At 37.1% G+C, this 26,431-nt stretch overlaps 1 protein-coding gene across 8 annotated transcripts in view; it reads left to right on the top strand.

The window, feature by feature from the left end:
* The window catches only part of ZNF569 (zinc finger protein 569), a 55,735-nt gene that overhangs the window by 15,952 nt on the left and 13,352 nt on the right, over positions 1 to 26,431 (top strand). For 3 of the 8 annotated variants that reach the window (XM_037030827.1, XM_037030829.1, XM_037030830.1), the window contains exons 2-4: positions 4,418 to 4,475; positions 21,615 to 21,741; positions 22,057 to 22,155. In XM_037030827.1, the coding sequence (XP_036886722.1) occupies positions 4,418 to 4,475; positions 21,615 to 21,741; positions 22,057 to 22,155 (284 nt within the window). Of the gene's footprint in view, positions 1 to 4,417; positions 4,476 to 19,465; positions 19,551 to 21,598; positions 21,742 to 22,056; positions 22,156 to 26,431 lie in introns of those variants that run through there. The other 5 variants (XM_037030832.1, XM_037030831.1, XM_037030835.1 and 2 more) reach the window with 5 other exon arrangements.

Raw genomic sequence — 26,431 nt, forward strand, 5'->3', positions numbered from 1 at the left:
CCCATCAAATTCAACATCCCAAGTTAGGAAAAAAGACATTTACACATATGTTTATCCCCCAGGGTGGCAGCATGGACTTCAATTCTTTTTAAAAAAGAATGATACCTTAAAAATAAATGTTAGAGAAAAATATAGCTTAGAAATATTAATAAAAACAAATATGAAATTGCAATTTTAATATTAGACACGTAGACTTTAGAACAAGGAATATTATTAGGGATGAAGAGAAAGATTACATGATGATAAAGGGGCTGGTTCTTTAAGAAGATATGAATAGAACTAGGGGGACTTCTGGCCAAGATGGAGGCATAGGTGGAAACACTGCCTTCTCACACAACCAAATTTAAAAACAACAAAGTTTTAGTAACAAAAATGCAACCAAAACACAGAAAATTGAACTATACAGAAGTCCGACAACAATGAACAGTTCAGCTAGACCAGTAAGAGGGACAGAGCCAGTGGCTGGCGGAGTGGGGTTGCCCAGGAAAACTCGGCCGGACCAATCCAGGCGTGGGTGACGGTTGGCGAATCCCAGGCATGGGGTTGCAACAGGCAGACCCAGTGAGGGCGCAAGGCGGTAGGCTGACTGCGGTCACACATTTGTGCACAGATAAACCAGGTGAAGGAGTGAGCAGTGAGACAGACTGCACAGGCCCCAGCAGTGGGAAGCATCAGAGGGGACCGCCATTACCCGTCTCTGACCTCTCCCCCACATACAGCATCACAACCCAGTGACTGAATTGCCCCACCCTGGTGAACACCTAGGACTCTGCCCCTCATATGTAACAGGTGCGAACAGACCAAAACATCATGGCTCAAGAAGAACTCAAAGCCCCAGAGCCAATAACTCTAAGCAACCAAGAAATAGCCAACCTATCAGTTGCACAGTTCAAAATACTGGTGATCAGGATGCTCACAGAACTGGTTGATTATAGTCACAAATTAGAGGAACAAATGAAGGCTAAACTAATTGAAACGAAGGGAAATGCACAGGAAACCAATAGTGATGGAAAGGACACTGGGACTCAAATCAAGGGAGTGGACCAGAAGGAAGAAAAAAATGACCAAACAGAAAAGAATGAAGAGACAAGAATTTAAAAAAATGAGGAGAGGCTTAGGAACCTTCAGGACATCTTTAAATGTTCCAACATCCGAATTATAGGGCTACCAAAAGGGGAAGAGGAACAGCCATGAGTGGAAAACTTATTTGAACAAATAATAGAGGAGAACTTCACCAATATGGCAAAGGAAATAGACTTCCAGGAAGTCCAGGAAGCTCAGAGAGTTCCAAAGAAGTTGGACCCAAGGAGGAACATGCCAAGGCACATCGTAATTACATTAGCCAAGATTAAAATGAAGGTGAGAACCCTAGAAGCAGCAAGAGATAAGGGGACAGTCACCTACAAAGGAGTTCCCATCAGACTGTCAGGTGATTTCTCAAAAGAGACCTTACACGCAAGAAGGGGCTGGAAAGAAGTATTCCAAGTCGTGAAATCCAAAGACTTACATCCAAGATTGCTCTATCCAGCAAAACTTTAATTTAGAATGGAAGGGCAGATAGAGTGCTTCTCAGATAAGGTCAAATTCAAGGAGTTCATCATCACCAAGCCCTTATTATATAAAATGTTAAAGGGACTTATCTAAGAAAAAGAAGATAAAAAATATGAACAGTGAAAGGACAGCAAACTCACAGTTATTAACAACCACACCTAAAACTAAAGAAAACTAAGCAGACAGCTAGATCAGGAGTGGAAGCACAGAAATGGAGACCAATTGAGGGTTAGCAACAGGGGAGTTGGAGGAGGGGAAGGGGATAGTAGGTACAGGGAACAGGTAGCATAAATGGTAGGTAGAAAATAGATGGGGGTGGGCAAGAATAGTATGGGAAATACAGAATCTAAAGAACTTGTGACACATGGACATAAACTAAAGGGGGGATGGTGGGGGAGGGGGTGTGCAGGGTGGAGGGGAATGAAGGGGGGAAATGGGGCAACTGTAATGGCATAATCAATAAAATATATATATATAAAACAAACAAGCAAGCAAAATGTAACCAAAGACACTGAAATAGAGGACAGGCTAACAGTGACCAGAGGGGAGAGGGGAGGGAATTTCAGGGGAAAAGGGGAAGGGTTTACAGGAACAAATATAAGGAAAAAAGGACAACAACTAGGGGGGTGGAAATGGGAGGGAGGTGGGGAGCACTGGGGTGGTGGGCTGGGATGGGAGTAAAAGACAGAAAACTGTCCTTGAACAGCAATTAAATTTAAAAAAATTTCAACAGAAAACCAGAAAAAAAAGTAATGTGTATTAAAGGTTTTTGAAAAGTTAAAAAAAATTGTTAATCTGTTACAGTTGTCCCAATTTTCCCCCTTTCCCCCTTTGTCTTCCTCTGCCCAACCCACCCCCTTCCACCACCTCCTGCATTTAATTCCCTCACGGTTGCTCATGTCCATGGTCATTATACATGTTCTTTATCTAGTCCCTTCCCCTTCTTTCCACCATTATACTCCTCCCCACTCCCCTCTAGTCACTTTCATTCTGTTTCATCTTTCCATGCTTGTGGTGCTATTTTATTCTTTAATTTATTTTGTTTAATAGATTCCTCTCATAGGTGAGATCATATGGTATTTGTCTTTCACCACCTGGCTTACTTCACTTAGAATAATATTCTCCAGTTCCATCCATGGTGTGGCAAAGGATACAAGTTCCTCGTTTCTTCCTGCTGCATAGTATTCAATGGTGTAAATGTACCACCATTTGGGGGCAATGGTTATTTTTAGGTAGCAACACTATGTGCCACATCTACCCATCTAAGGGTGGAGAATATGCTGATTGTTCATCCTTAACTGGGCATGAAATTTTCTTTACAGAATTTCACAATGCTAGTGTCCTCCTAAAAGCTGATTGAATATGGGCAGTAGGGGTGGGTATGGGGAGAATAGTGGGAGGGAAACAGGGACAACTCTAATTGGACAACAATAAAAAAAGAAAAAATGTTGATTATAATGATTCTAAGAAAATGGGGTTTCCAGAATTACAGTGCTTCTTAGTAGCATAGAGGACGAGGAAGCAAACCTTTTTGCTCCCAGGTCATTGTTCCTTCCCACTATAATTCATCTGGCCGAAAGTTTCTTTTAAAAGATCCTTTAGGAATAAAACCTCAGTGAGTAACAAAAATCACATAAAACAAGCCAAAAACAACTAAAAAAAATAAAAGGAAAGGAAGAAGGATAGTAAAATAACGGTAAATTTTCCTCAATCCAATTAAAACTGGGAAAGGGGCTGTGCATGTGGGCAGGAGAGGATATCCATGTTATTCCTTGTACACTGCGGTATTGCTTGATTCTATAGCAGTGGTGTAAGTGTCTGGATTAAATTTGTTTTGGGGGGAAATGACATGTAAATTTGTTTTAAAAAATCAAACAGTGCTCCCAGACTTGTAATAATAATGAGAAAAGCTATACAGTGGAACCTTGGTTGTAGAACTGAACTCATTTTGGAAAACTGTTTGAGAAGGAACTTGTTTGAAAACTGAATCTTCTTTGTCACCTGAGAGATGCATTACTGATCATACAGGTATCAGCATAGAGAGTTGAGACTTGAAGTTTTGTTAGTCGACCACGGCATGTTTTCATGAACAATTTGGTTGAGACCCGAATTGTTTGAGAACCAAGGTGTTTGAGAATTGAGGTTTCACTATGCTCTGTCCTTTGCTCCCCATTCCTAGTTCCTATTCCCAGAGAGAACCACTTTCTAATTGTTAATTTCTTGTTTTTACTCTACTTTTCTAAATCATATGTTTATTCTATTATTTGACACTTTTAAAATTAGTGATTTTTTTTACTGTGCAAAATTAGAATTTAACTCAGCACTGCCAATGTCTCTGATACACTTCACTCCCATGCACAAACTTTCTACTCCTTCCTCAAAATATAACTGTGTTACCACTTTGGTTAAATGCCCGTTTAGTTGCCATTTTGGTTAAATTCTCATTTAGCTGGTACTTAAATGTTTCTCTTTAAGTGTTTCAGTACACTAAAATATCTTAGGTTTTTGCTAGTTTTATAATTTTCTTGCTTATATGCTTTCATGAAGCTAGCTGGCTCCATGTGAACTGTTTGTTCTCTGTTGCGGAGCTGTGGATAGATTCATGGGATGTCTCCTGTTCCTTTCCATTCCTTTGCATCTCCTCTGCCTCATTTGCTCTCCTATTCCTTTTCACTTTACGCTTAAGCTCCACATGATCACACCAGTCGTCCTTGTACTTATTAGCACCTCTGTGCTATGAATATTGTTAGTCTTTCTGATGGACCCAAATATCATTTTGTTACAGTGTTACCTTAATCTGTTGTGAGTGCCTGCTTCTGAAACCACAAAGCAAGCCTGGCCTAATGGCTTTTGTTTTCTTCTCCAGCTCTGCCTTCTCAGGCTCTGCCCATTCCCAGAAAGAAGAGGAAATGACTGAGTCCCAGGTAAATTTTAAATGCTGTATTTTTTCCTTGCCTTATTCTATAGTGTAGTTTAAGAAGATTGCAGTAATCTATGCAGTAAATTGGAAAATATTATATAGATACATATTTTCAGAGGAAATAGAAGATTAAAACCAGGGAAGAGTAAATATGTAATTATGTAGAAAACTAGTCATTCAGGAACATTAAAGTTGGGCTTCAATTTTATAATTGGTGGTCTAGTTTCTTTTTTTTCCATGTATCTGTCCAATTTACCCAACACTATTTATTGAATAGAATATCTTTACCCTGTTGAGTTTCATTATTATAGGTAAAGCAAACCAGAGCAGAAATTCATTACATAATTTTCATTGGACATAAAGATGAAAATAAACATTTCTTAGCAGAAGTAAACTTTTCATTAACACCTAGGTCAGTGAAGACATTATTGTATGACTTCTTGTAGTTGATAAATACAGCTTTTTTATGGTTTGTTTTGATCAATGATAAAATGAAGAATATATCTTAAAATAGCTTAGCACTGGAAAGAACATAAATTATCAGGAAACAGAATAAATTATAGTATTGCATATAATAGAAATTATAGTATTATACTATAAATTATAGTATTGCATATATTGTTATTTACATAACAATAAAACAAATAGCAGGTTACTACTTCTCACAAAAACATGGATAAATCTCACAAAAATATGGAGTAGGAGAAGCCAGAAATAAAAGAGTGTGTGTGTGTATAATATATAGCTGAATTCAGGTAATTTTTTGTTCTTTGAAAAAAATTACAGATAATAACAACCTTTGAAAAATGTAATTGGGAGAAGTAGCCCTCAATTTCACATAAATATTGCTACTATTTCCCTTACCTGGTGATGTTAAATTACATAACATCAAATTAGGATCCATGTTTGTTTTTTTCCCCATTCCGATATGGACCAAATGATTCCTAGGATAATTAAGAATTGCTTTTGAAATAGTGCCAAAAAGTTTTCCAGAAATCTAAATTTTGCCAATAATGGCCTCCGACTTTCTGAATTTAAACTCTCCGCGGACTTAGTTGATTAAATAATTCATCCTCTGGACATAACTGGAAACGTTTCCATCTCCCCCTCTCAATGCCTACTCTCCATCCTCTTCCTTTAATTCCCACACTTAATGCAACCAAATTGGACTTTTGGTATCTATGTGGAGGAAGTGGCAAAGATGTGTGGCCTGAGCTTAAGGTATAGTCCTAAATATTCCTGATGCCCTTCAAACGTAGATTCTTCCATCTTTAAGAAGCCAATGATATTTAGAAAATCCCTAAGCAAATGAAGATCACAAAGAGAGATAACTGAAAGCTATTACTAAACTTGATCTTTTTAAAAACATTTCAAATACACTTACTGTTTAGGGAGTAAGACTTACAGATTGTGCCAGTATTCTCCTTTTTTTAAAATTAGTGTGTATAAAACCCTTTGGATAGCTAACTCTATCTACCATCTTTTGTCCTATGGCTCAAGGCCTCAATTAAATTTGGACATGCCATCTTCACCTCAGACATGACATGGGTACAGCTTAAACAGCTATTTTTTTTTCTCTCTCAAATTCATGATCCTGAACCTACTGAATTAAAATCTTCAACTTTAATGTACAGGCATCTCCCTTTTCAAGGGGATTGTAAACTTTGTGGGAAGAGACCATAATTTAGACATTTCAAAATCCCTAATACTTTACAGGAAAATACTCAGTAAATATTTGTCAATGGAAAAATTAAAAATAGCTAAATATGTAATTTAACAACATAGAAAATTGACAAAATTTGCACAATTTGATTATCTGGATGTCTTAAAATACTCTGATTTCTGTAATACAGATGACATGTTTTGTAAATCCTAACCACAGCTAGCAAAATTTTCTTCTGTTTCCCCTGCCCAAGGAGATATATCAGGGAAGATATTGCTACCAGAAATTTCCGAGATTTTACTGCTTGGTTTCCCCTAGGATTTTTATAGTTTGAGTCTAACATTTGTTTTTAATCCATTTTGAATTTTCTTTTGTGGTGTACGATATAGGAAGGTGATCTAGTTTCTTTTTTTTTCCATGTATCTGTCCAATTTACCCAACACTATTTATTGAATAGAATATCTTTACCCTGTTGCGTGTTTGCCTTTTTTTTTTTTGGCCAAATATTAACTGACCATAAAGGTGTGGGTTTATTTCTAGGCTCTCCATACTGTTCCATCTATAGGTGCTTTTTCATGCATGTACCATGCTGTTTTGATTACTTTAGCTTGATTTCAGATAGTGTGATTGAAAAGTTTAAAATTAAACTTTTAGTTTGATTTTAATGTGATTCCTCCAACTTTCTTCTTTTTTCTCTGGTTTTGCAATTAGGATCATGTTGGCCTGGTAAAATAAGCTTGGGAGTCTTCCCTCTTCTTTAATTTTTTGAAATAGTTTCAGATACGTAGGTGTTAGTTCTTTGAATGTTTGGTAAAATTCACCTATGAAGCTATCCTGTCAGGGCTTTTGTTTCCCGAAAGTTTTAAATTACTGTTTCAATTTCTCTAGTTGTCATCTGTCTGTTGAGATTCTCTGATTATTCCTGATTCAGTTTTGGAATATTGTATGTCTCGGAATTTATCCATTTCTTCCAGATTGTCAAATATGTTGGCATGTAGTTGTTCAGAATATTTTCTTACAATTCTTTGTATTTCTTTGGTGTAAGTTGTTACTGCTCCTCATTCATTTCTGATTTTTTAAAAATTTTGGTCCCCTCCTGTTTTCTCTTGATGAGTCTGGTTAGAGGTTTTTCAATCTTGTTGATATCATTGATTTGCATTGTTATTTTATACTCTATTTTTTAAATTCTGCTCTGATTTCTATTATTTTTTCTATTCATCTGGGCTTTGTTTGTTGTTATTTTTCTAGTTTTTTAAGTGTAAAGTTAGATGGTTTATCTGAGCTTCTTCTTATGTCTTCAGATAGGCCTATAGTGCTATGAATTTACCTCTTAGACTGCTTTCACTGTGTGCCATAGATTTGGGGGTGTTGTGTTCTCATTTTTATTTGTTTCAAGGTATCCTTTGATTTCTTCCTGGATGTCATTGTTAAGCGAGTTGTTATTTAGTGACATGTTATTTAGCCTCCATGTCTTTTGTGTGTTTTTCAGTTTTTTTCTTGTGATTGATTTCTAGTTTCATACCATTATGGCCATAGAAGACACTTTATATGATTTCAATATAATTAAATTTACTGAGACTTGTTTTGTGTCCAAATATGTGGTCTCCTAGAAAATGTTCCATGTACACTTGAAAAGAATGTATATTCTGCTGCTGTGGGATGAAATGCTCTGAAGATATCAATTCCATCCAATCTAGTGCATCATTTTAGGCCACCATTTCCTTGTTGATTTCTGTTTTGAATATTTATCCATTGATATTAATGGGGTGCTAAAATCCCTTATTATGACTGTATTACTGTCAATCTCTCCCTTTATATCCAAAATAATTTTCTGAGGTGGGTCTCTAGTAGACAACATATATTGGGTTAGCCAAAGAGTTCCTTTATTTTTTTCTGTCAAATAAATGACACATTTTTAAGTTTCAGAAATAACTTCATTGATTTGGATATTTTGAGTATGTCAGTTATCTCCTGCATGGTATAACATTGGTTGTTCTCTATTAATGTCCCAATTTGATTGCTATCAGCTTCAACTGGTCTATCTGACCGTGGAGCATTGTCTTGTAAGAAATCTCCAGGATGAAACTTTGTTAACCACTTTTGATTTGTTCAGTCAGTCACAGCACCTTCTCCATACATTCAGCAAATCTTTTTTTTTTTTGCATTTCAGTTGTATTCTTACCTTTCTTGCAATAATAAAGCATAATATGCCCCAAGTGTTACATATTTTCTTTCATATTAAAATGGCTACACAAATATATGCCAATTTTGATGTATTTTTTAAATGCACACTGATGTAACAGCTGTTATAATACAATCTAACAAAATTATTTTGAATGAAGTTAAAGACAACTAAGCCCTACTAGAATCATTTTATGGAAAAAAACCAACAAACTTTTTGGCCAACCCAATATTTGGGTCTTGCTTTCTTATCCATTCAGCTACTCTGTGTCTTTTGATTGGAGTATTTGAGCCATTTACATTTCAATAGCTTTAATTGATTGGTATATGTTTATTGCCATATTATTCTTTTAACTTTATTATTCTGTTTTTCTGACCCTCCTGCCCCTTCTCCTCTTCCTCCTCCTTTCCTTCTTCCTCCTTCACCTCCAAGCAGGCCCTTTTACATTTCTTGTAATACTGTTTTGGCTGTAGCAACCTCCTTTAGTTTTTTCTTGTCTAGGAATATCTTATTTCTCCTTCAATTTTATTTTATTTTATTTTTTTTAAAGATTTTATTATTTATTTACTTTTAGTCAGAGGTGAAGGGAGGGAGAAAGAGAGGGAGAGAAACATCAATATGTGCTTGCCTTTCACGCGTTCCTCACCGGGGACCTAGCCTGCAACCCAGGCATGTGCCCTGACTGGAAATTGACCTGGCAACCCTTTGATTCACAGGTCGACACTCAATCCACTGAGCCACACCAGCCAGGGCTTGTTTCTAATCAGTGTTTCGAGATTCTTAAGAAATATAACCAAAGGTGGGATTGCTGGATGAAGTGGCAGTTCCATTTGTAGGTTTTTGAGGAAACTCCATACAGCTTTCCGCAGTAGTTTCACCAATCATTCCCACCAGCAATGTGCTAGGGTTCCTATTCTCCACATCCTCATCAGTACTTTTGTTTGTTGATTAATTGATAGGAGTCATTCTGGTAAGTGTGAGGTGACACCTCTTTGTAGTTTTAATTTGCATCTCTCTTAGGATTAGTGGGATTGAGCATTTTTCAAATGTCTAATGGCCTTTTTTAAGTCCTACTTGGAGAATTGACTGTTCAAGTCCTATGCCCATCTTTTAATTGAATTGTTGATCTTCTTTGTATAGAGTTATGTAAGTTCTTTATATATCTTGAAGTTAACCCCCTATTAGATATATCATTGGTGAGTATGTTCTCCATATAGTGGTTCCTTTTTCATTTTGTTGATGGTTTCTTTCAGTGTGCAGAAGCTTTTTAGTTTGATGTAGTTCTATTTGTTTACTTTTTTCTTTGTTTCCCTTGCCCTAAGAGATATATTTGCAAAAGGATTACTACATGAGATGTCTGTGATTTTAGTGCCTGTGTTTTCTTCTAGGATTTTTATGGTTTCATGAATTACATTTAACTTTTTTATCCACTTTGAGGGGGGTTTTTTGTATGGTATAAGTTGGTCGTCTAGTTTCATTTATTTTTGCATGTATCAGTCCAATTTTCCAAACACCGTATTGAAGAGACTGTTTTACTATATCATATACTCTTGACTCCTTTGTCAAATATTAATCAACCATAAAGGCATGGGTTAATTTCTGGACTCTTTCTTCTGTTCCGTTGATCTATATACTTGTTCTTTTGCCAGTACTAGGCTGTTTTGATTACAGTGGCTTTGTAGTATACTTGTAGTTTTATATCTGCTATTATGACCTCTCCAACTTTGTTCTTTTATCTGAAGATTGCTGAGGCTCCTTGGGGCCTTTTTTGGTTCCATATAATTTTTTGGAATATTTGCTATAGATCTTTGAAGTATGCCATTTGTATCTTAATAAAACTTGCCTTGAATCTGTAGATTGCTTTGGGTAGTATCAACATTTTAGTGATGTTAATTCTTCAATCCATGAATATGATATATGCGTTCACTTGTTTGTATCTTTTTCTATTTATTTTTCAATGTCCTATAGTTTTCCCAGTATAGGTCCTTTACTTCCTTGGTTAAGTTTATTGCTAGGTACAGTTTGTTTTATTGCAATGGTAAATGGAATTGCTTTCTTAGTTGCTTCCTGAAAGTTCACTATAGTGTATGAAAATGACACTAATTTGTAGATATCAAATTTGTTTCATGCTACTTTGCCAAATTTATTAAATCTAGTAATTTTTTTGTGGAGTCTTTAGGGTTTTCCATGTATAATATCATATTATCTGTGACTATTGATAATTTTACTTCCCCCTTTCCAATTTGGATTTGTTGTTCTTTTGGATCTAAGTTATTCTTTTGATTCTTCCTGAGTGAGTTTTGGAAAATTTTATGTTTCTAGGGGTTTTCCCCTTTTGCCTCAGTTGTCCAATTTGTTGGCATATAGTTGTTTTCTTACAGTCCTTTGTATTTACTTAAATTGTCACTTTACCTTTTTCATTTCAGATATCATTTATTTGTGTCCTCTCTTTCTTTCTGGATGAGTCTGGCTATTAAAATTCATCAATCTTGTTTATCATTTCAAACAACCAACTCTTGGTTTCTTTGATATTTTGTCTTGTTTTTTCTCAGTCTGTACATCATTTATTTTCACTGTGATCTTTATTATTTCCTTGCTTCTGCTTACTCCAGGTTTGTCTTGTTGTTTTTTTCTATTATTTAAGGTATAGAGTTTGATTACTTATTTCAAGTTATTTTTGCTTCTTGAGGTAAGCTTATAATGCTATTAACTTCTCTCGCAGGACTTCTTCTCTCTCTTGTGTCCCATAGATTCTGGGCTGTTGTATGCTCATTTTCATTTGTTTCCAGAAACTTCTTGATCTCATTATTAACCCATTCACTTTTTATAGCATGCTATTCAATTTCCAAGAGTTGGGATATTTTTGAATTTTTTCTTTAAGGTTAGTTTCTAGTTTCAAGCCCTTGTGGTCTGAGAAAATGCTTGATATGATTTCAGTTTTCTTGAATTTGTTGAGGTTTCTTGTGTCCTATCATGTGGTCTAATTTGAAAATATTCCATGTGCATTCAAAAAGAATGTGTATTTTGCATCCTTGGGGTGAAACATTCTGTATTTATGAGTTAAGTCCATTTGATCTAATGAGTCATTCATATCCACAATATCTTTGTTGATAATTTCTTTGGAAGATGTATCCATTATTGAAAGTGGGATATTAAAATGTCCTGCTGTAAGTATGTTGCCGTCTATGTCTTTGTTGGAGTTCTCCAAGATTTTCCTTATATATTTTGGTGCTCCTGTGTTGGGTGCATATATGTTTACGATATTTGTGTGTTTTGATGAATTCTTCCCTTGAATATTATGAATTGTTTTTCTGGGTTTCTTTTTATGGCCTTTGTTTTGAAGTCCATTTTGTCTGATGTAAACATTGCTACCCCAGCTTTCTTTTCTTGTCTGTGTGCTTGGAATATTTTTTCCAAGTTTTCATTTTCAGTCTGTGTATGTCTTTTTTTCTGGGGTGGGTCTCTTTTAGGCAACATATGTGTGAGTCATGTTTTCTTATCCTTTCAGCTACCCTATGTCCTGTGATTGGAACATGTAATCCATTTACACTGAGGTTATTATTGATAAGTACTTATTCATCATCATTTTTTCCTTTTGTACCGTGTTCCTCTCTTACTCTTTTTTCTTCCTCTTATCAAAGCAGTCCCTTTAGTATAAGTTGAAGTGCTGGTTTGGTGGAGGTATATTGTTTCAACCTTCTTTTGTCTGGGAAACTCTGTGTTTCGCCTTCCATTTTAACTGAGAGCTTTGTTAAGTAGAGTTCTTTTGATTGCAGGCCTTTGCTTTTCAATACTTGGAATATTTTTGTCGTTACCTTCTGGCTTGTAGTGTTTCCATTGAGAACTCAAGCTGCTAGCCTTATCAGGGCTCCCTTGTATGTTACTTCCTGTTTCTCTCTTGCTGCCTTTAAGATTGTCTCTTTGTCTTTAAATTTTACCATTTTAATTACAATGTGTCTTGGAGTGGGTCTTTTTGTGTTCTTATTACTGGGACCCTTTGTGCTTTCAGGATTTGTGTGACTTTTTCTTTCAACAAATCAGGTAAGTTTTCCATCATTACTTTTTCAAACAGGTTTCTGTCCTTTGCTCCTCTTCTTCTGCTTATGGTATCCCTGGTAATATTATAAGCATATATATATATATATATATATATATATATATATATATATATGAACAGATAATATTATGTTTCATGTTGTCCTGCAGTTCCCTAAACCAATTCATTCTTTTTGAGTCTTTTTTTCTTTAAAGATTTTATTTATTTATCTTTAGAGGGGAAGGGAAGGAGAGAGGGAGAGAAACATCAATGTATGGTTGCCTTTCGTGTGTCCCCTGCTGGTAGTTAGCCTGCAAGGAACCAGCCTGCAACCCAGGCATGTGCCCTGACTGGGAATCAAACCGCGATCATCTGGTTTGCAGGCCCGCGCTCAATCCACTGAGCTACACCAGCCAGGGCGAGTCTTTTTTTCTTTTCTTGCTTTTTCTGGGAGTTTTTTCTACCTTGTCCTCCAGCCCACTGATTCGTTTCTCTGCTTCCTATAGCTTACTTTTGATTCCTTCTCCTGTGTGCTTCAATTCAGAAATTGTGGTTTTCATTTCCTCTTGGATCTTGTTGATACTTTCTATGTCCTTTTTCTTGGTGATATAGTTTGCAGTACGTTCCTAGTAGTTTCTCTGTAGTTTTTGTTAATTTGCAGTGAGCTCACTGAACTTCCTTATAATCATTGCTTTGAACTCAATACCTGATAGTTTACTTACCTCTATTTCTTTTAGCACTCTTTCTCAGAATTTCTCCTTTTCTTTTGATTGGGGGTTGTTTCTTGTCTTTCTATTATTAGTGAGACACTTTTTGTTTGCTTTTGCTTCTAAATTGACCTGTTGTTACTTCCTGGCTTTGTGGTGTGAGCTTCTATGGTAGGAAACCTGTGAGATTCAGTGGTGCAGTCTCTTTGATCTCCTGAAGTTGATGCTCTTGGGATGCCTTTTATGTGGTTTATGTTGGTTCCCTGGATGTAATGGGGTTTTGATTATTGTTGGGTCCTTCCTTGGTTGGTTGTTCCCTCTAGCTGGTTGACTGAGGGTCACTCTGCCCACCATGTTTTGTGTGCTGTTGTGCAAGTGCTATCAGAATAAAACCACAAAACGCAGGAAGCAAACCTGCACCCACAAAAATAACTTTCCACCGAATCTCACTATCAACAGCCTGTGAACAAGTATTAATAAGGTCGTAAAGAGATTAAGACTACTGTAGCTTGTGTGGCTTAGTGGATTGAACACTGGCCTGTGAACTGAAGGTGACTGGATCCACGTCACCTTCGTCAAGGGTGACTAGATGCACATCTTGGGAGTTTACATGGTGGTAGTACTCTGTAGTTTTCTTTCTTTGTCTGGAATGCCAACTGCCTGATAGCTGCCACAGAGCCCCTATGCTGTGTCCTTGCCTAGGTCTCTTGTCTCACCCATACTTTGCACTGCTCACTCCTGCAGGAGTGCCCACCAAGTATCTCTGCTTCTCCCAGCTGGAGGAAGCATCAGTCATAGCCAGCTTACTCTCCTTTCTTGGCTGAGCTTGCTGTGAGCTCCCAGGTGCATGGCTGAGTCTGTGGCCAGTCTGAGCCCTCCGCCTATTTCATCTTTTCTGTTTGTTGATGCTTGCCCAACTTTAGATGCTTCAATGTTTGGATATCTCAGGCATGCCTGTATGTTGAGCAGGGAATCTTTTATTGAGTTATAGTTCTTCAACTTGTCAGAATTTCAGGGGGAGAGACCAATAGGGATCTCTCATGCCATCATTTCTGACATCAGTTATTCATTCGTAACCAGAATTTTGTGACCAACTCAGTAACCAAAATCTCCCCATTTTTCCAACCGCAGCCCCAGCAATCATCATTCTAGTCTGTTTCTATGAGTGTGACTTTTTTGATTATACATATAAGTAAGACACAATATTTGTCTTTCTCTGACTTATTTCACTTAGCTTAATGCACTCAAGGTCAACCCATGTTGTCCCAAAGAGCAACACTTCCTTTTTTCTCATGGCTGAGTAATATTCAATTGTATGTCATATCTGTAGACAGACACGAAGTTGTTTCCAGATCTTGGTTATTCTGAATAATATTGCAATAAACATGGCAGTATAGATGTTTCTTTGACATCCTGGTATCATTTCCTTTGGCTATATATCCAGAAGATGGATTGGTGGGTCATATGGTACTTCTACTTTATTTTTTTGAAGAACCTTCATACTGTTTTGTGTAGTGGCTGTACCGGTTTACATTCCCATCAATAATGCAGAAAATACCCTTTTCTCCACATCCTCATGAACACTGATCCATTGTTTTTTCAATGATAGTAATTTTAACAGATGTGAGATCTCATTGTGGTTTTGAGATGATCATCAATTTTCTCTGATGATAGTGATGTCAAAGGTCTTTTTATGTACCTGTTGGTTATTTGTATGTCTTTGGAAAAATGCCTTTTCAGGTCTTCTGCCCATTTTTTAATTAGATTTTTTTTTGCTACTGAGTTGTATGAGTTCTTTATATATTTAGGACACTAATCCCTTATCACATACAGATTTTACAAATAATTTCTTTAATTCTATCAATTGCCTTTTTATTTGTTATTTCTTTTGCTATGTATAAGTTTTTTTAGTGTGCTGTGGCACTATTTCTTATTTTTGCTTTTATTGCTTATGCTTTTTTGGTATCATATCCAAAATGTCATTAAGAAGACCAATATCAAGGAGTTTTTTTCCTATGTTTTCTAGGGGTTTTATGGTTTCAGGTCTAATGTTCAAATCTTTAACCTGTTTTGAGTTAATTCTAATGAGTGTTGTATGATAGGGGTCTAATTTCATTTTTCAACATGTGATTTTTCAAGTTTTCCCAGCATAATTTATTAAAGAGCCTATCCTTTTCCTATTGAGTATTCTCTGTTTTCTATCAAGTATTAGTTGACCAAATGCATGAGTCTATTTCTAGTCTCTCGATTCTGTTCTTATGCCAGTATCATATTGTTTTGATTACTGTAGCTTTGTACTAAAGTTTGAAATCAGGAAAGGTGATGCTTCTATCTTTGTTATTCTTTCTCAGGATTGCTTTGAGTAGTCAGGGTCTTTTGTGGTTCCATACAAATTTTGGGATTTTTGGATGATTTCTGTGAAAAAATCTATTGGAATTTTAATAAGGATTTCATTGAATTTATAGATGCAATGCGACCTACAGATTTGGAAGGTGTGGACATTTTAACAATATTCTTGTGATCTATGTCAATGAGGTATCTTTCCATTTGTGCCCTTTTTTTAATCAAAAAGTCTTGCAGTTTTTGTTCTACCTATCTTTACTTTCTTGGTTAAAATTATTTTTAAATACTTTACTGTTTTTTCTGCTTTGGGGAATAGGATTGTTTTCTTTATTTCTTTTATAGATATTTTATTGTTAATGTATATATTCAGTTGATTGCTGTATGTTGATTTTTTATTTTGCAATTCTGTTGAATTCATTGATTCATTCTCACAGTTTGATAGAGCCTTTAGGAGTGTGTGTGTGTGTGTGTGTGTGTGTGTATCACCTGAAAACACAGATAATTTTACTTGTTCTTTTCTGATTTGGATGCCTTTTATTTCTTCTTTCTGCCTGATTGCTCTGTTTAAGTTGCCCAGTACTGTATTGTCTTGTTCCTGTTCTTAGAAGAAAAGCTTTCAGTCTTTTCACATTGAGTACAATTTTAGTTGTGGCTTGTCATGTATATCATTTATTATGTAAAGTTATGTTACTTCTACACTGAACTTGTTGAGAATTTTTATGATAAAATGATGCTTTTTGCATACTTTTTCCACATATGTTGAGATGGCCATGTGATTTTTATCCTTCATTCTGATAATGTGACGTTTCACATTTATTGATGTGTATATATTGAACCATCCTTGCATCCCAGGAATCAATCCCACTTGATCATGTTTTACAATTTTTTTAAATATTTTATTTATTTATCTTTAGAGGGGAAGGGAAAGAGAGAGGGAGAGAAATATCAATGTATGGTTGCTTCTGCTGAGGACACACAATGTATCTTGTATCCCCCGCCGGGAACTGGCCTGCAACCCAGGCATGTGCCCTGACTGGGAATTGAACCGCGATCCTTTGGTTCGCAGGCCCGTGCTCAATCCACTGAGCTACACCAGCCAGGGCTTACAATTTTTTTAATGTGCTGTTGATTTGATTTACTAATGTTTTGTTGAGAATTTGCATCTATATTTTTATGGGTATTGGTTTGTAGTTTGCTCTTCTATAGTGTCCTTATTTGTTTTTTTGTATCAGGGTAAAACTGACCTCAAAAGGAGCCTGAGAATGTTCCTTCCACTTTAATTTTTGGAAGAGTTTGAATAGAATTGGCATCCTTTTTTTTTCCTTTATATATTCAGTGAAATTCACCAGGGAAACCACCTGGTCCTGAGTTTTTCTCTGTTGGAAGGTTTTTGATTAGTGATTCAGTCTCCTTACTTGTTATTAGTCTGTTCAAATTTTCTCTTTCTTCATGACTTGGTCTTGGTAGGTTTCATGTTTTTTTAATATTTTATTTTTTATTTATTTTTAGACAGAGGGGAAGGGAGGGAGAAAGAGGGAGAGAAATATCAATGGGTGGTTGCCTCGCACATGCCCCCCACGGGGAACCTGGCCTGCAACCCAGGCATGTGCCCTGACTGGGAATCGAACCTGCGACCCTTTGGTCCACAGGCCTGCACTCATCTACTGAGCTACACCACACAGGGTGGTAGGTTGCATGTTTATACAAATTTATTCATTTTCTTGAAGTTATTTAATTTATTGTCATATATTCATTTACAATAGTCTCATCATTGTTTGCATTTCTGTGGTATCAATTTTAATGTCTTTTTCATTTCTGATTTTGTTCCTTTGACTTTTTTATGTTTCTTAGTCTAGTCAGAGTTTTGTCAATATTGTTTATCTTTCAAAAAATCAGCCCTGAATTTTGTTGATTATTTCTAATGTTTTTTATTTGTATTTTATTGATTTCTGTTCAGATCTTTGTTATTCCCTTTCTTCTGCTAATTTTGAACTTAGTTCTTTTTTTCTAGTTTCTTGAAGTGCAACGTGTTATTTGAGATCTTTTTTCTTCATGTAGGCATTTGTTGCTATTAACTTCCCTCTTAGTACTTTTTGCGGCATCTTCTAAGCTTTTGTATTCTGTGTTTCCATATTCATTTGTTTCAAGATATATTTTTATTTCCCCTTTGATGTGTTCTTTGACTCATTGGTTACTGGACTGTGTTGTTTAATTTTTACCTATTTGTGAAATTTCTACCTGTTCTTGTGTAACTGATTTCCAGTTTCATTGCACTATGGTAAGAAAAGATACTTGGTATGATGTCAGTCTTCCTCAATTTGCTAAGACTAGTTTGTGATACTGCAAATGTTCTATCCTGTATGATATTGTGTATATACTTGGAAGAATATGTATTCTGATTATTTTAGTTAATATATTCTTTAGATATCTGTTAGGTGCATGTAGGCTAAAGTATAGTTCAAATTCATTGTGTTCATGTATGATCTATTCATGGTTAAAAGTAGGGTTAAAGTCTCCTATTATTGTACTGTTGCCTATTTCTCCCTTCAGATCTATTGGTATTTGCCTATTATTTAGATGCTCCAGTACTGGGTGCATATATATTTATTATTGTTGTATTTTCTTAGTGAATTGACCACTATTATTTTCTTTTTTAAAATATTTTATTTATTTATTTTTGAGAGAGGGGCAGGAAGGGTGAAAGAGAGGGAGAGAAATATCGATGTGAGAGAGAAACATGTATCAGTTGCCGCTCATACACACTCTGACCGGGGGCTGAATCTGCAACCCAGGAACGTGCCCTGCACAGAAATCAAACTGGCAGCCTTTTACTTTGCAGGAGGGTGACCCAACCACCTGAGCCACACTGTTCAGGGCCACTTTATCATCTTCTAATGACTTTTTAAAAATTTCTTGTTAATGTCTTTTGTCTTAGTCCATATTATCCAATATAGGTGTAACTACCACTGCTCTTATTTATTTTCCTCTCATGTGGAATATCTTTTACCATCCTTTTAGTTTGTGCCTGTGTGTATACTCTAAGTTAAAGTGAGTCTCTTGTAGACAGCATATAGTTGGATCTTCTTTTTTATCCATTGATCCACTTTATCTCTTTTGATTAGAAAGTCTAATCATTTTACATTTTGAGTCATTATTGATGGGTAAGGACTTACTCCTGCCATCTTATTCATTGTGTTCTGGCTGTTTTATAGGTCCCTTAAAGTTTTGCATTGAAGTAACAGTCTCATTCTGCAGTTTTTACTAACTACTTTCAGGAAAGAAATGACTTTCATCAGCTCTGCTAGGGATTCTGAGGTTTTCTCAGGACATTTATGGCTTTACCCACTCCACTCTTCTTGCTCTCTCATGGCAGAGTTCTTAAGCTTGTATGCCTTCTCTTGACCCTGCAACACACTACGCAGAGTGCTTGCTGAGAACCTCTCTTTTGTTTTCCCAAAGGCAGTGCTAAAGCTCATGTCTGTGATCTCTCCCTTGCCTGTAGATTCAGGCTGGCTCTCTGCACATGCTCACTAGTCATCTGCCAAAGTTCGCTCCACCACCATCAGGAGCATGAACAGGTAGTCAGTTACATGGTCCGGGTGTGTGTGGGTGAGGCCTGCAAATCTCTGTGGTGCCTGTGAGCATTTGGTGGAATCTATAGGCAAAGCATTTCCAGAAGCTCATGGACAGGCTTCTTGGAGCCTGCAATACAGTCAGTAGGATCTGTGTCCCTTTAATGCTCAACGAACGTCTCCAAGACTTTTTCTTCCCCCATTATTAAGCTCAGAATTCAGCCCTCTGGATGGGACAAGAAAGAAATCAGCCTATTTGGCACTATCCTGCACAGCTAGGATGCCAGATGCTCAGTTGCTATGAGATGAGATCACAGGCCCAGAGGATCTCTCCTGTCCCAAATGTATGCTACTCTGACAGAGAGGTGATGTGAGTCAAGTCAAACTGTTCCTCTTACTAGTTCTGATAAGTCAAAACAATTTCTACTCTCGTGGTGAACTAGAACTTTTCTTCTGTAGACCTGTCATTCGTGGGTGATTGTCTGAGACAGTTTTTTTCCAGGAGCTTCTGGACCATGGCCAAGAGGGACTAGAGTTGGTTCATGACCTCCTGCAGGGTCCAGAGCTGGGACTAAGGTCTGTATACCTATCATCCAATACATGGTTGGGCGAAACTCTTTCTGAGTCCCTTGGTATATGGTGCTGGATCCCACAGCTCCCACAAAGGCACTTTTGTCCATGGTTAGATGCCAAGTTGTTGGTGTGGGAGAGGGGAAAATTAATAAAGGGTGTCTTATTCAGCCATAATTGACTTTGGTTTCTTAAACCTGTTTATTTCAAAGGCCGTCATCTTCAGCAGAAAAGGGTTCCAAAAGATGATTTACTGTTAGTCCACAGCCTATTCCAAACCCTGTTAGTGAATGTTTATGTTCATAGTATCCTTTTAGGACCCAGAAATAAACTCTTAGAAACAATGATTGTGAATTCGCTCCTGATTTCTTTTTTTATATATTTCTTTAATCCTCACCTGAAGATATGTTCATTGATTTTTTAGAGAGATGGAAGGGAGACAGAAGGAGAACCATCGATGTGAGAGAGAAACATTGTTTGGTTGCCTCTTGTACAAGCCCCAACTGGTGATCAAACCCTCAACCCAGGCATGTGCCCCAACTATAAACTGAACTTGCAAATTTTTGGTTCATGGGATAATGCTCCAAATAACTGAGCCACCTGGCCAAGGCTCCTGGTGCTTTCTTTTTATCTTACCCATCACTCATAGAAATTCCTAAAAGGGCAGGAAATATGGACAGCCTCCTTTGTGCTAGTGCTGTTGAAGATTTTTTGGTTATATTTATATTTCTTTTACCAGTTCAGTTTTTAATTAGGGAAAATATATAATATTTCTCATATTTAATTTACATCACTTTCAAGAAGTTTTTCAGCAGCATCTCATTTCTGAAACTCATTCAAAGCTCTTTCTTAATAATCTTTTCTCTTAGTTCTACTTATAATTTTAGTTCAGAGCATGAGAAAAGCTGTATGAATTTTTTTTCTTTGGTGGTATTTGTGTGATTCTGTCTGTAGCTCTCTTTTTTCAATGTATGTGAACTCTGAGCAATCATAGCCTATTTTCATAGCTTCAGACATCTAGTATAAGCTAGTGAACATTCCTCATTTCATTCTAGGTTTCTCTTGATCTAAAGAACAACATGTTCAACAATATGTCAATGTATACTTTTAGTTGTGACACTGAACCGGACCAGAATCACTTGGTTTCTTGTCTCCTTAAACAAAATAATTTATTTCAGGGATACCAATAATGAAAGTAAGATTTATTTCAACTCTGCAGAGGGTAGAAACTGCATGTCAGAACCAGAGAGTAATGCCAAGATGAGAGAAAAAGAGGTTTTATAGGCTTGTTGGATTCTGTTGGGTTTTGAGTTTCTGTCAGCCTATAGGGTCTAACAAAAAGGTTCTTTGTCTTTATTTGACAGCCAGTGATATTGATAGCTTGATTTCAGCCAGTTTTTGCTCAGCAGGTGTTCTGTTCTGTTTTCTTTCTCCATGGGAGTGTTGAACACAGGATGCTTGCAATTTCATATCCTCCTCTCTTGGCCCTGGGTTCTGAGAATAGAACTTGGCAGAGAGATTATTATTCTTACATCTTCCCTTCCTGGCCCTGGGTTGAGGTTCTCTGCAGACCTTATTCATGTTCCACTGTACCTGACAAGGTGCTGGGCATGCTCTCCAAGGTAGTTGTCACGGCCTCCAATTCTATTTCAGTTGGATGTTCTACCATACCACAAATTTTGCATATTCTTCTCTCCCTGCTTCTGTTCCATCCAGATTCTGACTTCATATTGTTTCCTGCCTCATGAATCACAGACATCTAGAGAATCCCCAAACCAATTACAGTGAATAAAGTTTTATATTTGCCCATCTTCCACACTCAGTGTAAATTGGTGCCCAAGACCTCCTTAATCCATGGTGGTTATTAAAGATACGTGCTTGCTAATTCAGTGAGTGAACATGACCTGACAAGATTTTGCTAATGAAATGTTTTCCTTTTAGAAAAAATTTAAAAACAGGTACATTTTTACACCTCTTACCTGTGCATACCGTGAGAACCCAGTTCAGTATGTTTTTTCCACATCATCTAAGATGGATGAATTCAAATTGAGTAGAAGTGTGTTGTTACAGGGAACAGTGACATTCAAAGATGTGGCTATTGACTTCACCCAGGAAGAGTGGCAGCAGTTGGATTCTGCTCAAAGGAACCTATACTGGAATGTGATGCTAGAAAACTATAACAACTTAATCACAGTGGGTAAGGGTAGTTTGTTGTATAACCCAAATCCTTGGAGTAAAGCTGCTTTTTCCTCCCAAGTTTCTGAGGTGCAGAAACCTTCAAGTGTTAAATTGAATTTAGCTTTTAGATGCCATCATTCATGTGAATGTGCATGCCGCAGCTGTCAGGACCACAGGTCCTGTTTGGTTATGGCTCTGGGAGGGGGCAGCATCCCCAGAAACCACACTTTTCTTGGCCTTCAGAAAACCTCGTTTCCCTGGGACAGCCTAAATTCTTGAATAATTCTCTGTTCTAGTAGTGATGCCTAAATCATATGTCATTTTCCCTTGACAGGCTGTCCATTCACCAAACCTTATGTGATTTTTAAGTTGGAGCAAGAAGAACAACCATGGGCTATGGAGAAGGCAGACGTGTTGAGGAGACACTGTCCAGGTTAGTGGGAGGGGACCAGACAGGTGAGAAGAGGCCAGGGCCTTTGAATAATTAGTACATGAATAGTTGATTCCTCTCAAGTGCTCTTAAAAATATTTTCCTAAAGACTGGACTTCGATAGTGACAATTGGTTTGATTTTTTTAAAAACCTAAGATACCCTGGCTGGTGTAGCTCAGTGAATTGAGCGCGGGCCTGCGAACCACACGATCACGGTTCGATTCCCAGTCAGGGCACATGCCTGGGTTTCAGGCCAGTTCCCAGCAGGGGACACACCAGAAGCAACCATACATTGATATTTCTCTCCTTCTCTCCTTTCCTCTAAAGATAAATAAATAAAAATCCTAAAAAAAAAAGATTCCAGAGTGCTTGGAAAGCATCTGTAATTTGCAGTTTAAAAAACAACAACAAAAAAAAAAACCCTAAGATAGCACTTCTGGTAAGATTCTTAACTTCTTTCCTTAGAAGTTATTTTCAAGAAACTTAAAAGACCAGTTAGCCTTTTTACCTGGATGTTAGAAATCAATATTTCATAACTCATTTCCAGCTTTAATTTAATAATCGTTCTGGTTTTGACATCTCCAGTGTCTCTGTCCACCTTTTTATATAGGATCCTTTCTTTTTGTGTTCAGATATTCATGGAATTACAGTTGTTCAAACAGACCTGTTAACATTTATAGTTCTTTACTTTCTAATGTCTTTTGTTCCTCCACTGTAAAAGCCCTAACATTATATCTTGTACCCATAATCATACCACTATATTGTTAGCTTTTGCTCTCGTACTTCAATAATGGCTACATTTTACTTCAGGAAAAGTCTTAAAGATACTGGTACTGTTCAGTTTGCTCACATCATCTGCTACATTTGTCTTGTACACATATGCTCATATTCCTGTGTGTATATGTGTGATTTGTGCGTACACATACAAGATCTGTCTGGGAAAAGTTCAACCATTGTTAATATAATGAGAGTGGTTTCCATGACAGTGTAACCTGGCAGCCGAGGAGAGTGGACTGGAATGCACATGCATGAACAGTGACAACTCCACTGGGGTGGTGTGCTGTTCAGTGAGCATGTTTACTATGTGGCTGTCACATTCAAAATGATTGAGTAGAACAATGAATCTGCATCAGATTTTGCATTAAGCTTGAACATTCCTCTGCAGAAACTATTCCAGTGATTTAGAAGGCCTCAGCTTTGGGCAAATGGTGATATGGGCAAAAGGCCTCAGCTCGGCTTCATCATGGCAGCATGCCTGCTTGTGCATCACATCTCATGGAGAGATTTACTGCAAAACATCAAAGCACCCAGGTGATTCAGACGCCCTACAGCCTAGATTTGGTGCCCTGTGACTTCTGGTTTCTCCCAGAAGTAAAATCAGCTTTGAAAGGGAAGAAAGAAGATTCAATGAGTTCTCAATGGAAACACTACAGTCCAGAAGGGAATGGCAAGAAATATTGCAAGTAACAAATACAGAAGACCTGCAACCAAGACTACCCTACCCAGCAAGGCTCTTCATTAAAATGTTAGGCTAAATAAAGAGTTTCTCAGGCAAAAGAAGGCTGAAGGAATACAACTACACCAAACCAGGACTGTAAGATATGCTACTGGCTCTGCATTAAGAAAAAGAAAAAAAAGAAAGAGAGAGAGAAGCACACAGATGTGAAGGAAGCAAAATGGCAATGAATCAGTACCTAGAAATAATAACCTTAAATGTAAATGGATTAAATGCTCCAATCTAAAGCCATAGAGTAGCTTCATGGATAAGTAATCATGACCTGCAGATATGCTGCCTATAAGACACCCACCTCAGAACAAAAGACCTACACAGACTGAAAATGAAGAGTTGTAAAAAAATATTTTAAGGAAATGGACAGGGAAAAAAAATCCAGGGTAGCAATACTCCTATCAGACAAAAGGGACATCAAAACAAGGGCCATCAAAAAAGACCCAGAGGACTTCATAATTCTCAAGGGAAGAATCGATCAAGAACACAAAATAAACATATACGCATCCAGCATAGGACCACACCAACGTATAAGGAAAATCTTAGAGGACAGTGCCCTAGATCAGATGGACTTAACTGATACATACAGAACCTTTCATCCCAAAGAAACAAAATACACATTCTTTTCAAATGCACATGGAATATTTTCAAAGATAGACCACATGAGAAGGGACACAAAAGAAGACCAAAGATAGAGCAAAGATAGGACACAAAAGAAGCCTCAACAAATTTTTAAAAAAGTGAAATCATATCAAGAATTTTTTTAGACCACGAGGGACTGAAACTAGAAACCCACCTCAAGGAAAAAAAACTCAAAAATACTCAAGTTCATGTAGATCGAATAGCATGGTATTAAACAATGAGTGGGTCAAGAATGAGATCAAGGAAGAAACCGGAAAGTTTCTGGAAACAAATGAAAATGAACTCGTAACAGTTCCAAACTTATGGGACACAGCAAAAGCAGTCTTGAGAGGGATGTTCATAGTGATACAGGCCTGCCTAAAACAAATAAAAATGTTTCATATAAACAACCTAACCCTACACCTACAAGAACTGGAAGAACAACAGCAAAGACAGCCCAGAACAAGTAGAAGAAGGAAATAACCAATCTCAGAGCAAAACTAAATGACATGAAGACTAAGAGAACAATTTGAATGCTCAATAAATACAGGAGTTGGTTCTTTGAAAAGATAAACAAAAATCGACAAGCCTTTAAGCAGACTCATCAAGAAAAAAAGAGAGAGAACCCAATTAAAAACAATCAGAAATGGAAGAGAAGCGATTACAGCTGTTGCCACAAAAATACAAAGGATTGTAATAAACTACCACAAAGAACTATATGCCAAGAAATTTGAAAACATAGGTGAAATGGACAAATTTCTAGGAAAATATGATCTTTCAAAACTGAATAAAGCAGAAGCAGAAAGCCTGAACAGACCGATAATAGCTGGTGAAATTGAAACAGTAATCAAGAATCACCGGGCACACAAAAGCCCTAGAGCGGACGGTTTCACAGGAGAACTTTAAAAAACGCTAAAGGAAGAGCTAACCCCTATCCTTCTCAGATTATTCCAAAAATCCAAGAAGGAGGAAACTCCCAAACTCTTTTTATGAAGCCAGCTTTATCCTAATCCCCAAACCACATAACGGCACAACAAAGAAACAAAACTGCAGACCAATATCTCTGATGAACATAGATGCTAAAATCCTGGACAAAATATCGGCAAGCCACATCCAGCAATACATTAAAAAGATCATACATGGAGCCGTATGGACTTCTGCCAAGATGGAAGCATAGGTGGAAACACTGTGCCTTCTCCCACAACCAAGTTTGAATACAACAGAGGTTTAGTAAACAAAGACGCTGCCAAAGAACAGAAAATTGGACTATTCGGAAGTCCGACAACAACGAACCGTTCAACTGGACCGGTAAGAGGGGCGATGCCAGCAGTGGAGCAGGGTCGGGCAGCCTGGGGTCAGCTACTAGTTGTTTATTTTTGTTTTGTTTATTTTTGTGTATGGTGCTCAGGTATGGTTGGTGAAGAGTACTGAGGTGCCCTTGAAATATTTATGCCACTTCCTATAAGCCCAGTGATGCATCCTAATCTCTGTTTTATCCATTATCTTTCTGTTTTACAATGTGAGGTTACTGCACCATATTTTCAATACTAAAATTCTGAACTAGTCTCTCTCTCTTTCTCCCTCTCTTTTTCCCTCACCACTTCCTGGTGTTCTTTGTATTAGGTGGTTTTATTTTCTCTTCCATTGCCCGCCCCCCGTTTCTACTAGTTAATTTTTCATCCCTGTTTGCCTTCTCATTGTTTCTTCTTGAAGTATTTACATTTCTATTTTGACATTCTGATTTATAGGTGCTGATTTCATTGTTTTTTAATTCATGGCAATACAATTAATCAGGATTTTCTTTTTTAAAAAGATTTTATTTATTTATCTTTAGAGGGGAGGGGAAGGAGAGAAATATCAATGTATGGTTGCCTCTCGTGAGTCCCCTGCTGGGAACTGGCCTGCAACCCAGGCATGTGCCCTGACTGGGAATCGAACCGCGATCGTGTGGTTCGCAGGCCCGTGCTCAATCCACAGGATTTTCATAGCCTTGTATTTTTGCTTGCTTTCTTTATATCGTATTTCTGTTATCTTTTCCCTTGTAATACTTTTTTTGTGAACATAATGTTTTATAAATTTTTCTTTATTTTGATTATTTACATTACTACAAACATTTCAATTTTCCCTCCTTTTGCCCATCTTTCCCCTGC

The sequence above is a fragment of the Sturnira hondurensis genome, unplaced genomic scaffold (genome assembly GCF_014824575.4).
Source record: "Sturnira hondurensis isolate 20B ecotype Veracruz unplaced genomic scaffold, ASM1482457v3 Scaffold0020884, whole genome shotgun sequence".
Lineage (NCBI taxonomy): Eukaryota > Metazoa > Chordata > Mammalia > Chiroptera > Phyllostomidae > Sturnira > Sturnira hondurensis.